The sequence below is a fragment of the Nothobranchius furzeri genome, chromosome 7 (assembly GCF_043380555.1).
Source record: "Nothobranchius furzeri strain GRZ-AD chromosome 7, NfurGRZ-RIMD1, whole genome shotgun sequence".
Classification (NCBI taxonomy): domain Eukaryota; kingdom Metazoa; phylum Chordata; class Actinopteri; order Cyprinodontiformes; family Nothobranchiidae; genus Nothobranchius; species Nothobranchius furzeri.
Window position 1 is genome coordinate 38,103,388 of NC_091747.1, and position 13,713 is coordinate 38,117,100.

Here is a 13,713-nt window from a genome sequence, read left to right on the forward strand (position 1 = left end):
GGCTGTCTTTGTTTCCTCTCTGACCAGATAAGACCTCTCAAAAAGCCTCTTCATTCATCAGAACGAGCTAAAACCTGCCCTTCCCCTGAACATCATAACTTTGACTTTGGTCTACTTCTTTATCGGAGTCAAAGCAGGATGTTTATAGGATGTAACCCAAAAAAGTCCAGATGTTCCAGGAACTTATCAGGAGTGGAGATTATTGAAGATGTAGAAACATAGATGCCTTGTTTTTTTCATCTGTCACTCATCAAATACCCTGCTCGCTACAGCAGAGATTCAGCCTCCAGCTGTAAAGGAAATAAATTAAGTTTTTATCCTGTTTTCTTTTGAGAAATTATCCTAGAACCTGGTTCTGAGCATTGTATCTGTAATAGTTTAACCTTTGAAAAAAAAACATCCAACTTTAAATTAATGCCTGATGTTTAAATGTGTAATTAGTCGTAGGAGGAGGAGTAAATGAGGATCTTCATTAGTTGTTTTAATTATGCATGTTTTTTGGGAAAAAGAAAACCTGCATGAGAGCAAAAACAACACAATCAAGACACATTATTGTTAAAAAGACTGAAACTACCCTCATTTTATTCACGAAAAAGTTCATACTGTATGTACAGAGAAGAGCAGAAACACAACTTAATACATCACTGTAAAAAAGGAAATTGCACAGTGCTTAAGAAAGTCATTTTACCAGCAGAGTACCATACTGTAGATAATAAAACACAATGAGAGATGGGTGCAAAAACACAATGAAACAATAATATGTTTCTCATTTCTGCCAAGACTAAAAAAAATCCCCTGAAATAATAGCTTTATAGGAAAAGTCCTTATGTCACAGCGACAGCGTATAAACATTAATTACACAACACAAATAATACATGTGCATTAAGGAGCATTATCAAATTTGCATATGATGAGAAAAATATCAGTATTGCAGGCACCCCTCCTGTTCATAATGACACAAAGTTAATAAAGCTGCTGTGTCGTAACTGACCCCCCCGCCCACCCACCACCACCACCCACCCCATCCACACACCCGCGCACGCGCTCACACACACACACATAGCCAGCAGCTCGCATCCACACAAGTAAGAGAATCTGCCCAGACAAACACAAAACAAGCAGACGAAAGAGATAAATAGGAAAAGGAGGGAGCAGAAGTGAGCGCTGCCTCGCCGGTAACCTCTTGTTTGTACTGAAGACTCAGAGGAATGGTTGTGATTACACCATTGACTGAATCATCTGCAAGGTCAGGCCTCCCATCTTCTCTCCCTCCTACTCCTCTGCTCCTCTCCCACTCAGCAGCCAAGCAGTTCATATGGCTGCTCAGACATAGTCACAGACATGCTGGAAAATCCAGTTATTGGCAGTATTTACACATAAACACATGGCCACCTACACAGAAACATGCCGGATAAACAAGCGCTATTCATCTACCTAATGTAATCATATGTTTGATAGTTACCAATGTGAATCATCAGCCTCATAATCGTTGCTCTGGGAGGATGAGGAGCAGCAGAAAACAGAACTGTGATCTGGAGACATTCGTATCATGAACACATTAGTGTATCCAGGTCCAGATTAGTCAAGGGGTTGTTGGGCTTTTCAGGTGCTAACCGGAAGCTACACAGGCTTTTGCACCAGTTCAATTCTCAAAGGAAATGTCTACATAAAAACTCAGGGCAAGGATGTGTCTCAGCACCCGTCAGTGTGGGATTTAAGGAACCACTGATGTAGTCGAGTTGAGATGTGGTCAAAACATTCAAAAGTGTTTTAATTGCTTTGGAAATTGCATCCTATATGTGATTCCTTCCTTCAACAATGAGATGTTTTGTCGTCTTTGTGCTTTGTTCACTGTGAGAAAATCTTTTTTCATCTTTTGTTTTCATAGCAGAAAGTGATTTCTAGATGTGCAAAGATGAAAATTGCAATCTAACACACAAATAGTGCAAATTGCTTCTGAACCCAACGAGTGTGGTTGTGAAAGCTAATTTTAGCACCACTTGCTTTTTAAATCTGGTGTTAAAAAAAGTTAGCAGCATAAATGACTTTAGCAAACACAAACAAACTAAAGAAAAGAAAATTGGTGCTGCACATTTTAGAGAATGAGGGCCTCAGGCTGGATGTGTAGTTCACATCCTCTTATCTAGTAGCCACCTCTGTTTGTTAGTACAGTCTCTGTAGTTGTTATTAGAAACATCTGATTTGTTCAGCTTTGTTCAAAAGAAAACAAACATTTAAGCACAGGGTTAAACCTGCTGAACCATCTGGACCTGAGAAAAGGTGTAGTTGTGTTTTTTCTGTTTTTCTAACATTAAAACAATGTTTATTGGTAACTAAAATATTTTGAGTTGATTGGATGAGCAATTTTAATTTAATTAAACTTAAAATGTATGAGTACAATTTATGAAGAAATTTCATTTATTGAAACTTAAAATTTTCGATTTCAAAACTCAAAAACAAATATTGAGGCAATTGATTGCCTCAAAATGTTTGAGTTCTGGGAACTTATTCGGGTTTATAGTGCACAGTGAATATCCATTAGTGAACAAGTCGGCCTTTTAGCTTATAGACACATGTTCTTATTACCTGCTCAGGAAAAAATAAATTGGCAAGATTCTAAAAATTTGAAACAAACAAACCAAATTTCATAAATGCTTGTAAACACACGATGTTAACAGAAATCCTAGACATAGTCTTAAGTTATATCCAGGTTATAAATATTCATCCACCAGAGATCCTTATAAATGTGAAAGGATGGGAATAAAACAACAATCTGGTGGATGATGAATTTTCAAAAACACAGTTCACAAAAACTGGACCACTAATTATTGACGGAACACTGAAAATGCTCCTCAGTGGTTTTCTCATGAATGGACACAATCATGAGTGGAAACAAAATCAGCTTCATTGTATGGAGGGGCTGGACTGCGATGAGGCCACCCACCGCTCAGCTGATGTGGTTTCACTTGTAACCACCCTGATGAAATATTCATTGAGAACCAGCTTCGACACCTTGAGTGGTCTCCGGTTGCAACCAAATCATTCTAGGTGAAGCAAGAGCTGGAGTCGGCTACCCTCCACACACGCGTGACAACAAACATGCACAAAGGCCTGCATTCATTTTTGATGCAAGGCATTAATTCATAACCCAGGCCTGACCCCGTTTTGTACTGCTGGTTTCCCTGGGTGAGTGGAGCAGAGAAAGAATTAAGAAGATCTGAAGCTGTTTTTCTCCACCGAGGGAGCAGAAGGATGAGGGTGACAGTGTGAGGAGAAGACGCTGAGATAAAGCAGCCAGCTGAGGGGAAGAGAGGATCCAGAATTACCATACTGAAAAATAGGAGAGAGAGAGACTGTGTGTGCGTGTGTGTGTGCACGTGTGTGTGTGTGTGTTGAAGGACTAGATCTGAAACCAAAAGGGCCATTTCCATGATGTGATCAGTGTGTGGTGTGGAAGGAGGCTTTCTTGCAAGCAATCCAAACAGTTCGTACAGACAGTCAGACACACGTAAACAAACACACACACACACACGCACGCACGCACGCACGCACGCACGCACACACACACACACACACACACACACACACACACACACACACACACACACCTCATGAAAAATAAAAGTAGGCCCTGACTCTCTCAAGAATGGTCTCAATAAAGATCCAGAACTTGATTGTATAAATCATCTGTAGACTGGGTATTTTGGGTCTTTGGGTCATCTAAACCAGATTCAGTCAGCGTGCAGTTACATGCACACCACTGACATCTAAGTCGATCCAGGCTGATCTCACTGTAATAAGTTGGGAGTCTTCATCCTAGTTTACATGCACATTAGAAAACCAGCCTCTCAAATAAATTTAGTTCTACTCCGGTACAGTAGGTGGCAACATTCACCTTTTCATGTTGGCTTCCTTCCGGTTAGCTCACCCACACAAACAGAAAACAGAGACCGGCGGGAGTGAAGCAGACGGAATTAAAACAGGATATGTACAAGATATGGCTGAAGGAATGCACAGCAGCAACGTTGCAGCCATGGACGTAATTTTCACTTTAGAAGTGGGGGCACACAACCGGCATGAGGACCGGGGGGGTTGTATCTTTACAGTATGTTCTAATGGGAAATGGACTTCAACACAAACGTTTGTTTTCCGCTTGGTCCTAGAGCTCAACCAGTGTCTATTTAATATAGCGTAATATTGTGTTTGGACAGTAAAAAGTGCAGGGGTGAAAACTTGACTTTGGAAAGAGTGACTGAGACATGTCCCCGCTGCCCCCCCCCAAAAATTACGCCCGTGGCTGCAGCCCATCTGATTTGGTACATACCGGTGTTGTTTTCGTTAATGAAAACGAGACGCTGGCGAGCTAAAAATAGGTCTTTGGTGACTAGAACATGACTGTACGAACGGGAGTTTTCGTTAACGAGCTGAGACTAGATGAAAACTATGCTCAAAATGCTAATTTTTGCCTGTCTCTCAAACGTTGTAACTGTCAGCACCATGGACGCCATTTTCGCTTTAGAAGCGGGGGGACACGGGGTGGGAGTGGGATAGTGTATCTTTACAGTATGCTCTAATGGGAAACAGGCTTCAACACTAACGGTTGTTTTCCTCTTGGTCCTAGAGCTCAACCATTGTCAGTTTGATATAGCGTAATATTGTTTTTGGATGGTAAAAAGTGCGGGGTCAAAACTTGACTTTGGAAAAGGTGGGGAGGACATGTCTCCCCCCCAAATTATGTCCATGGTCAGTATTGCTGCTGTCTGTGTGTGTCCTCTGCTCAGACCAGACTCAGCAGCTGAGTGAAGCTAGCTCCCACCCACACCAGAAAGCAAAAATCACTCTAATTGTACTCAGCTCGACTCAGCGCTTCCCTGCCGCGGGAACGTGCAGCGCTCAGCTGTTCATTGACGCTACTACGAGCGACGGCGTTGTTACTTTTAAACATATCTGTAATATTAACAAATTTCTTATCCAGTGTTTCCTGAAAAAGTCATGCTTTTGGGCAGATACATGAAATAAATGACGGTTTTGATAAAGTTTGATCTGAATACGTTTAAGACGAATGTTTTAAAGTCAGTGTCAGGATTATTGTCTCTGCTCCCTGTTCCCTAATAACGAACGGGTCACATTCCTGCTTTTTAACCCAACAGCATCACAGTTTAAGCCCATCTAAATATTTGTGAGCATCTCTGCTGATGCTCAAGAGCAGAACTGGGTTATTTATATTAGTCTGTAGGCTCGTGAAAAATCACAACACTGCAGGCTTAAGGAAAAACATTGCTGCATTTAAGTAGGTAGACTTTGCCAAAATATACATTTAAAGACACTAAGATGGAGGTCTGATAACTCAACCAATAACTGTCAGGTTCAGAGCAGGTGGAGTAGGACCCAAGATGGAGCACCAGACGACATGAGGCAGGAGTAATTGAAAAAAGGTAGAATCTTTTATTTTGGGAAATAATCCAAAAATCATGGACAGGAAGCCAAGCCAGGTATCAGGAGCAAACGAAAAATTTAGAAGGTCACTTAACTGAGCAGGAGTCTAAGGTTTACACGGGGGAAACAAAACACGCTGACAACAACAATGGACCGACAAACACTGAGGGACAAGACAGGGTTTTTAAACACAGAGGGAGGTAATCAGGGGAACACGTGACAGGTGTGAGGAGTGAGATTCTGGAGGGAAGACAGGTGCATCCAATAAACTAAATGGGGGAAAGAACTAAGCAGGAGGGAAGATAAACATTAACCTATAAAACATGGAGTAACTAAACCTAAAGACTAAGGCCCTGTCCACACGTAGCCGGGGATCTGCCAAAACGTCATCCACACGAAAACTGAGTTTTTTCACACAAAAACGGATCTTTTTAAAAACTCCGGCTAAAGTGAAGATCTGCGTTTTCTCCGTTTTGGGTGTCTGCATGTGGACAGACAAAACCGGAGTTTTAAGGTCCGCAACGTCACTTTCCGCGACAAAAAAATGCTGACATCACGTGTGCGACCTGTGTTTACACTAGCCGACAGCATGGATGCCCTCAGAGCTGCGCTCGCTTTATCAATTGTCCAAGCGCTTTTTGCTTGTTTGTTTTTGCAAGCGGAATTACTGCTCCTTGCGGAAGACCACAGACGAAGGACGAGGTTAAGAACGGGGGAAGTACTGCCGCCTACAGGTCTGGCATGTCCTTAACAACGTATTCACCCGGGTACGTGTGGACAGAGTTTTTTTTTTAAACGAGGTGGTATGGATGCAAGTTTTTGGAGGGGCGGATATTCGTTTAAAAAAAAACGGCTACGTGTGGACTAGGCCTAAGGGCAAATATAAACAACTAATAACTAGAGGGATGAGGAGGACTAATATAAAAATAGGAATTACCAGGGAGAGACTAGAAGGAAACCTGAGGGAAGCCTAGAGAAAGCTGGGGATGATAATGAGACACACGAGGAGAACCTGGAGTGAGAACAGGAGGGGGCTGGGGACAGAGGGACACAGAACATGACAATAGTTTAAACAAACACGTTTCTTTATTTCTGTATACATATTAAGTAGAATACTTTTTATGCTCCCTAAGTGTCCATTCTGTTATGTTCTTTTGTGAAAATCAACAGACTGATGCACAGATCTGCATCAATAAGTTGTGATTATTAATAAAGTTGTTTTACAAAATCTGAGGCAGCTGAGATTTTGTCCCATTGCCATAAATTAAATGATGTAGGTACGAAACTCACTCAAGTAGCTCAAAGTACACGTCTGACCTATAAATTCATTTGTTAGAGAATAATACTTTGTTCAATGTTTTGTAAAATTAAAAAACTAAAGTCTTTGTCGACTAAAGACTAAAATGCATTTTCGTGGTCAAGACTAAGACTGCAACAAAGATGCCTGCCAAAAACAACACTGGTACGTACTGTCCTGTTTTATGGTGTCACGCGTGTTGCTTTGTGACGATGGGCTTGTCATGAGACCACTTCCGCGGCCTCGTCTCTCCCGGAACGCGAGCGTCCAACCACTTCAGCTTGGCCGTCCCGTTAACATGCAGAATGCAATCGGATTGCTACCGTATTATCTGCGTGCTTCAGCTCGATGAGAACCAGTTCACTTTCAGCCAGACTAACGCACAGTAAAAAAAAAAAAAAAACAGCATATTTTTAGGGCAATATTTCCGTTTTCTGTTGTGCATGTAAACACACTGTGTGATGCAGCAGGGATCCAAACCCAAAACCTCCTGTTGATTATTGGATGTGTTGGACTGCTGGGTGGAGATGCCTACAAAGGGTCAACAATAAAAAGCCACTTTTCTTTCATAGAAAACAATAATCACAACTATAAAACCTCCTAAATCATTCTATCATATATATTACAATTCTAGGAGATCATGTAATAAAAAAAAACTTTTTTCATAAGTAGCCTATAAAAATTCCACTATTAAAGGATGTTATTATAAAACAGACTTGCTGCCATCTTTGTTTTTCTGTAAATGCTTGTTCAAATGAGTCCGGATGTCTCAGGAATAAAACAGCCTTCCCGTCTCTGAGCCTGGACGCTGGCTCAGCTTGGCCAGCTGGCTCGGTGATGGGGGGACGTCTTGTCTGTAGGGGCCTTTGAACTGAGCTGCGGTTGGCGTGTGTCCCATGCCAGGGGCCTGGTTGTGGTCTCTGCCCTGGTTGTGGATGCTGCCAGTAGGGACCTGCTGGGGAGGTGACAGCATGTCTTTGGTGGCCTCTTGTTCTCTGCGTCTTTGTTCCTGCCTCAGCAGCTCCTGGGTCTCTAACAGAACTCGAGCATTGAAGTTGGATGCTCCCAGGTAGCCGTTACGGGAGCCTTGATGGGCACCAGAGAAGCGAGGGTTCTCCTTGGGAGTCCGGAATCCCTCAGGTGGCGGGTACCCCCTGTTCCATGAGTCCTGGGACACGTTACTGTGGGACTTACGAGGCTGCCTGAACACAACGAGACAAACAGAAGGGTTACTGGGGCCGCCCATCTATACTAAACCAGAGAGTTTGAGATCAAAAGTAGAACGTCGTTCAGGTTCAACTACTAAAAGCAACGAGTGAAGAATAGAAGGGTTTTTCAAGCATCCTGCCTGATCAAACTGGGTCCAGTGACATAAAAACCGAGACACGCAAAGGGCAGAAAATAAACGACCGCAGCCGTAAACGCCCCAAGGACAATTAGCTCCACATGGTAAACAAACACAAAGGCTAAAAACCTCCAAGAGAAAAATGTCTGCTTTTATCCATTTAACTTCTTTTTGGAGATGCAGATGGGTGCACTTACAGAACAGACAGAGTAATAGCAGGCCTCACAGCATTATCTGCCTTCTACTCATCTTCAGTGGCAGCCCCTATAACGCTGTCAGGACAGCGTGAGATGCACGCATATCAAGTCTCTCCTTCAGAAAAGAAGAAAAAATAGCTCCCTTCACAACACATGCCCTCCTTTCCAGAAATTAGCTTTGAAAAGCCTTCATTGGAAAGAGTTTTTTGCTGAGTTAAAGTCTGCTCGTCCATTAGCCTGACATGCGATGGAAGACCTGCGACAGTCTTTTGCATTGAGGGTGCTAAGAGAAATCCCCTTCACACCTCAGTGACCCACTGTAGGCTTAAAAGGTTCTTTTTTTTCCAGCTCACAGAACAAAACTGTTGAAGACGACAGGAACTCGTGATGCTTTTAGAACAAAACACTCACATTTCTTTTTGGGCTGGGTTCAAATTAAAACAGAAGGAAACAGAACTCTTCAACTTAGACCATCTTAGATAAAACATGTAAATGAATGAATAACTACACATTAACAAACTGATTTAACCTATGCAATTATTGATTTATTAATTAGGCCAAAGGGGGGAAAAACACTTTCTTACAAAACCCAATGATGGGCTAAGATCAGTCGTAATTTGTGTTAGAAGCTAATTAGCACAACATGCTGGGAAGGTACTTCAACCGTTGAATATAATGTGCTGGCGCTGGGAGACATCTAAAACATGCTGGACACCATTGTTAAGAAGACATGAAAGAGGAAGAGCATTAACCCATAACCGTGCCCTTTCCTGGACTAGATTTATGCAAGGATGAACGTGTAAGTTATGTTCTGCACATATATACAACATAAATGCATCATCTTGTTAGACTGTGTGTAGCATGTGTGTCAGAATGAAGCTAATCGTTGGAGGGACAGATGTAGGGACAGACTGCAGAGAGAGCCCTACCACATGCTCCGTATCTGGGTTTGGCGGTCTGGGCAAACCGCCATGCGTTTGCACCCCGGCTTTGGCTCATAGAGCAACCAGCACCGCTCATAAAGGAGTAGCTCACATTAAACCCAGGAAGCCTGTTGTACAAGGCTGCGGTTTGGCCTTTCAGAATGACCTTTGAGATGTTTTGCAGCAGACAGAAGAGGGCAGATTTAGAGGCTAACAGTGACCAAAAAAGGGAGGAGAGCCGATCTGGCGTTGCTCCACAGGAATGTAGCGGTGAAAGATCTAGCTCTCTTATCACTCCTACTCTACAGTAGTGCCAGGATATGTCACAGAATAGATGAGTTGCTTTTACTGAGGGAGGGGATGGAAAATCCCATCGTGCCAAAAGAGTGGGATAAATTTAGAATGACAGAAAATAATAAACAAAGCCAGGAAGTTGGCTTGTAGAGAAATTTGTGGCCGTTGTGTGTTTCTTTAAAGCAGCTGGGAGGAATCAGACTTTATTAGAAGGAGGGGAGAGATTACACACACACACACACACACACACACACACACACACACACACACACACACACAATTTCAATAATGCTGTCTAAAATCCAGACGGATGTCTCTTAATGTGTGAAGCAATATTGTTTTAGCTGATGAGTGAGTGAGAAGGAATGACCAACCACTGAGGCCAAAGTGAGCAGTCTTATCGTGTGTGTTTGTGTGTATTTTTGTGTGTGAGTTGTCTTTTTTTTTCCAGGCTAATCAGTGCTTTCTCCTTCCTACTAAAACACTTGTTCCTCTCGCTGCCCTGCTTGCCCTCCGCTGCCTGTCACCTCTAATCCTGCTCCAACAACAAGCCTTCATTAGTGCTCTTCCAATCTTCACATCCCAGACAGAGAGCTAAGCCTGGCTGTCATCTGATAACCAGCTACCATGACTTCTTCTTAAAGCTCAGACTACGTTTTCCCCCTGTTTTGTGAAGGAATGTCTCTTTTTCAGCTGAATGGTTAAGTGCGCAGGCTTCCTGTTTTGGAAGAGAGGGGCAGGAAGGAGTGGTTCCAGTGGAGAGGTGATTGGGGTTGGAAAGAAATGTGGTTAATAATATAAGGATGTAAAAACTCCAGCGCTGTAATGAGGAGCCGCTCGGAGACACGAGTTCTAAAAAGCCTTAGCCAGGGTCAAGTATCGGGCCTGAGCTCATGAAACTCTTCGCTCTGAGGCACTTTGAGATTATGAGAGGAATGCATATCAAAGTCCACTGTAGCGGGCAGGACCGACTTTCCCAAGAAACTCTCTGAGGGGAGGCCTGGAGGCAACTGTCACATCACATGACATGCCAGCAGATAACACCTTTGAAGGGAGTGCATAGATCAGTCAGGCTTATACAGATCACATTGATTATACGTCTATGTGGACCGCAAATCCATAGCCATAGACAGGAACATGTTTTAATCGACCTGGTAGTGGCTGGCCGGAGGGAGCGGAGGGAAACGGGTTGAGAGCGGGAGAAAAAACACACGAGAGAGAGAAAGGTTACCAAGGAAAATTAAAAGATTACACAGAGGGAGGGAGAAAAGCCATTTTTAGATGCATCTTGATGCAGATGTGGAGCATTCTGACGTGGAGTTTTAAGACAACTTTTGTTTGTAACTCGTTTAAGAAAAGGTTTAGTGGACATAGACCAGCCTTCTTTGTTTCTAGAAGCGAACTCCGACATATAAACATTGTAATGGATACTATTAAATTACATATTTTGGATTGATTCTGTCTCCATTGTTTGCATCAATTTTACTAATATTGAAAGTGAACTCCTGCTTAGAGAATCGTTCATGTTGTATTTACTTTATTAGTTGAATTTATTTATTCATTTGGTTTCTGGAATTTTTACCCAGACTTTTATTATATTTTGAAATCTTTTTGTCTTTCTTTTAAATTACAGCTGAAATTTTTCACTAGGCAAAAGAAGAATTATTCCATTGCACCATTGCTCAGAGTTAATAATAAGATCATATGAGAGGTAAAAAAAGTGTCCTTACATCTGTAGGGTTCTCCAGTGTAAACCAAGGCCTTATGAGTCAATAAAACAAGCTATGATGCTGCTGTTCTGAGATGCAGTGGTTTGCTGGTGCAGAGGTGGGCTGAAAACAGCAGGACTGCTCAATATTACTAATGATATGCACACATCTCGCCTCTGATTGGCTAACAGAACGCATTCTGCCATGTTGCAAAGTCACCATCACCACTACCCTCTCTGTGCATTCTCCTTGCTGGGAAAAAACAAAAAAGTTTATGTGGGCGTGTCCGAGCCAAGATGGGAGTGAATGCAAATTCACAGTGTGACATAGATATGCGAGGATTTTCAAATCCTAGAATTTCACTGTCTTTTTTTCTATCAGAAGCTAACCCAGGAGACAGATGTAGGAGACTATTTTCATGTTCAGCCTGCATGAAAAACTCAGTGACTGATTCTAATCAGAAATAATCATTAAAAAATGTTTTCAGTCAAGCAGCCCTTTAAAATAGAAAGTAGTCACTAACTAATGTTTGATGACACATCAGATACTTTTATTTTGAAAATGTTCATTGATCTTGAAATGTAAAGTTCAAATGTCTGACAGAGGACGGGTTCAGTGCCTCCAGGGAACGTCTCCTTTAGCTTCAAATATAGAAATTCACTTCTGGCAACTTAGAAATTTGCGCAATTAGAAAGCTTTCAACAGCAGTAAAGACATTTTCTTAGCTAATAATAGATGGAACTGAAAATGATGATATTTAAGCTCTGCCCACAGTGCCGAGATGTCAGATACGATAATCTTTATTGGCACCTCTTTGACAAATATGCAAAAGAACTGAAAGAGTGAGATGAAGAGCAGTCCTTGAAGCTCTGAACTCAGGCTGCAACTGAGGAGATGAGAAAAGTGAGAGAGCACAAAGCCTTTCAGGACAGCCGTGACTTTATAGAGCTGAATAACTTTTAATGTGATTTAAAGCAACCACATTATAAGATGTGATCCAGAGCGTAGCCAAGAATCTCCTGAATATCTGCAGTTGAAAGTGGCTTTAAGGTTACAGAATTTGAAAGCAAACAAAAAGGCAGAGCGAAACGTACATAAAAGCAAAGACAAGAAAAAAGAGAGAGAGAAATCAAAAAGTGAAATGGAGGGGTTGGGAAAGGGCAGGGAGGACGTGATAAGTCACAGGAGGGGGAGACGGACAGACGAGTCTCACCGGGGCAGAGAGTTGTACTGCCGATGAGGCTGCTGGAAGCCGTCTCTGTCCTCCTGCTGCTGCTGCTTCTGGACCTGAGTCTCTACTGTTGCAGAATGCCGTCCGCTCTGCGTCTCCATCCCACTGCCCACCTGTTTAAATGCAGACAGGCAAAATAGTTATACACATTCAACCAAACATGAAGAATAAAACAGGATGAGTTTCCTAATAAACTAAATAAAAAGGAAAGAAAAAAGACTTGCCCACTTATAACCCTGTCATTCATGACAGCAAAATAATCCAACAGAATGATGCAAAACAGGGTTTATTTTGAAATAAATCTGATGCACTTCACTGAAACATGTCACTTCCGTACGCAGCGTCCGGAAAAATTAACCATGCCGAAAGATTCCGCAGCATCGTGATTTTCGCCGCACCCCAGCCAGGGTAAACGCTCTGATTGGGCTCAGCGAATTTCTGTCTTTGTGGAAGCTTTACGGATTCCGATCCACATCTGTTCTGCACTTGGTGTGAATGAGGGGTGGGTTAGGGTTAGGATCTACAGAGAAGCCCTGCGCCAAGTACGATGAGAGTCAGCAAGGGTAACAACCCTGGTTCTGGAGGTCCGCTGTGATCCAGCATGTTTAAGATTGACTGCTCCAACACACCTGATTTCATCAGCAGATGATTTACACACTAATGCAGAGCTTCACGAGCTGCTGAACATGTGCAGCAGCTGTTGAATCAGGTGTGTTAGAGCAAGGATGGAAGCCATCCAGGACTAGGGCTACTTATCTCTGCTCTACATTGATGTGGAGCTCCAACCCACACCCTAACCCTCCTGTTGTGATAAAGAATAATTACGATTATTAACTTAGTTCCAACTTTAACTGGAATTTAATCCGACCTTTTCCTCAGTAATAACTTCAGAGTTTGTTTATTTTTATTCTGATGAATCTAATAAATATTCAGCAGGGATTCTTCAAGTGAAGCACACATTAGTCCATGCTGAGGCGTGTTGCTTTTGGGTCCTTAGCTGCATCAGTCAGCGTGTGTTGAAAGGTTAGTCATCCCTGAACGTGTTCTCTGAGTTTAGTTTACCTAAAGTGACTTCCTCTAGCTCCGGAGGTGTGCTGCCTCTGAGAAGGAAAACTAGTCACAAGCTTCTCCTGATGCTGAGGAAATTTCCATGAACCAAGTGTAAAAATAGCCAAGAGTTACCGTGGTTACAGAAAGTCATGATGAGAGGCTGAAGGAACCTTTCCTGTGAGAAAGACGAAGACCCACAGAAAACCATTTAAATCACTTCAAAGTGCCTGA

General features: G+C 42.4%; 1 protein-coding gene across 3 annotated transcripts in view; it reads right to left on the reverse strand.

Moving 5' to 3' along the window:
- Positions 1-1,031: 1,031 nt before the first annotated feature.
- LOC107382653 (partitioning defective 3 homolog) overlaps positions 1,032-13,713 on the reverse strand; it is a 517,719-nt gene continuing 505,037 nt past the window's right edge. For all 3 annotated transcript variants that reach the window (XM_054751349.2, XM_054751350.2, XM_070553054.1), the window contains 2 exons: positions 12,415-12,545; positions 1,032-7,935 (listed from right to left, as the gene is read on the reverse strand). In XM_054751349.2, the coding sequence (XP_054607324.2) occupies positions 7,503-7,935; positions 12,415-12,545 (564 nt within the window). In that variant the 3' untranslated portion in view covers positions 1,032-7,502. The remainder of the gene's footprint in view (positions 7,936-12,414; positions 12,546-13,713) is intronic.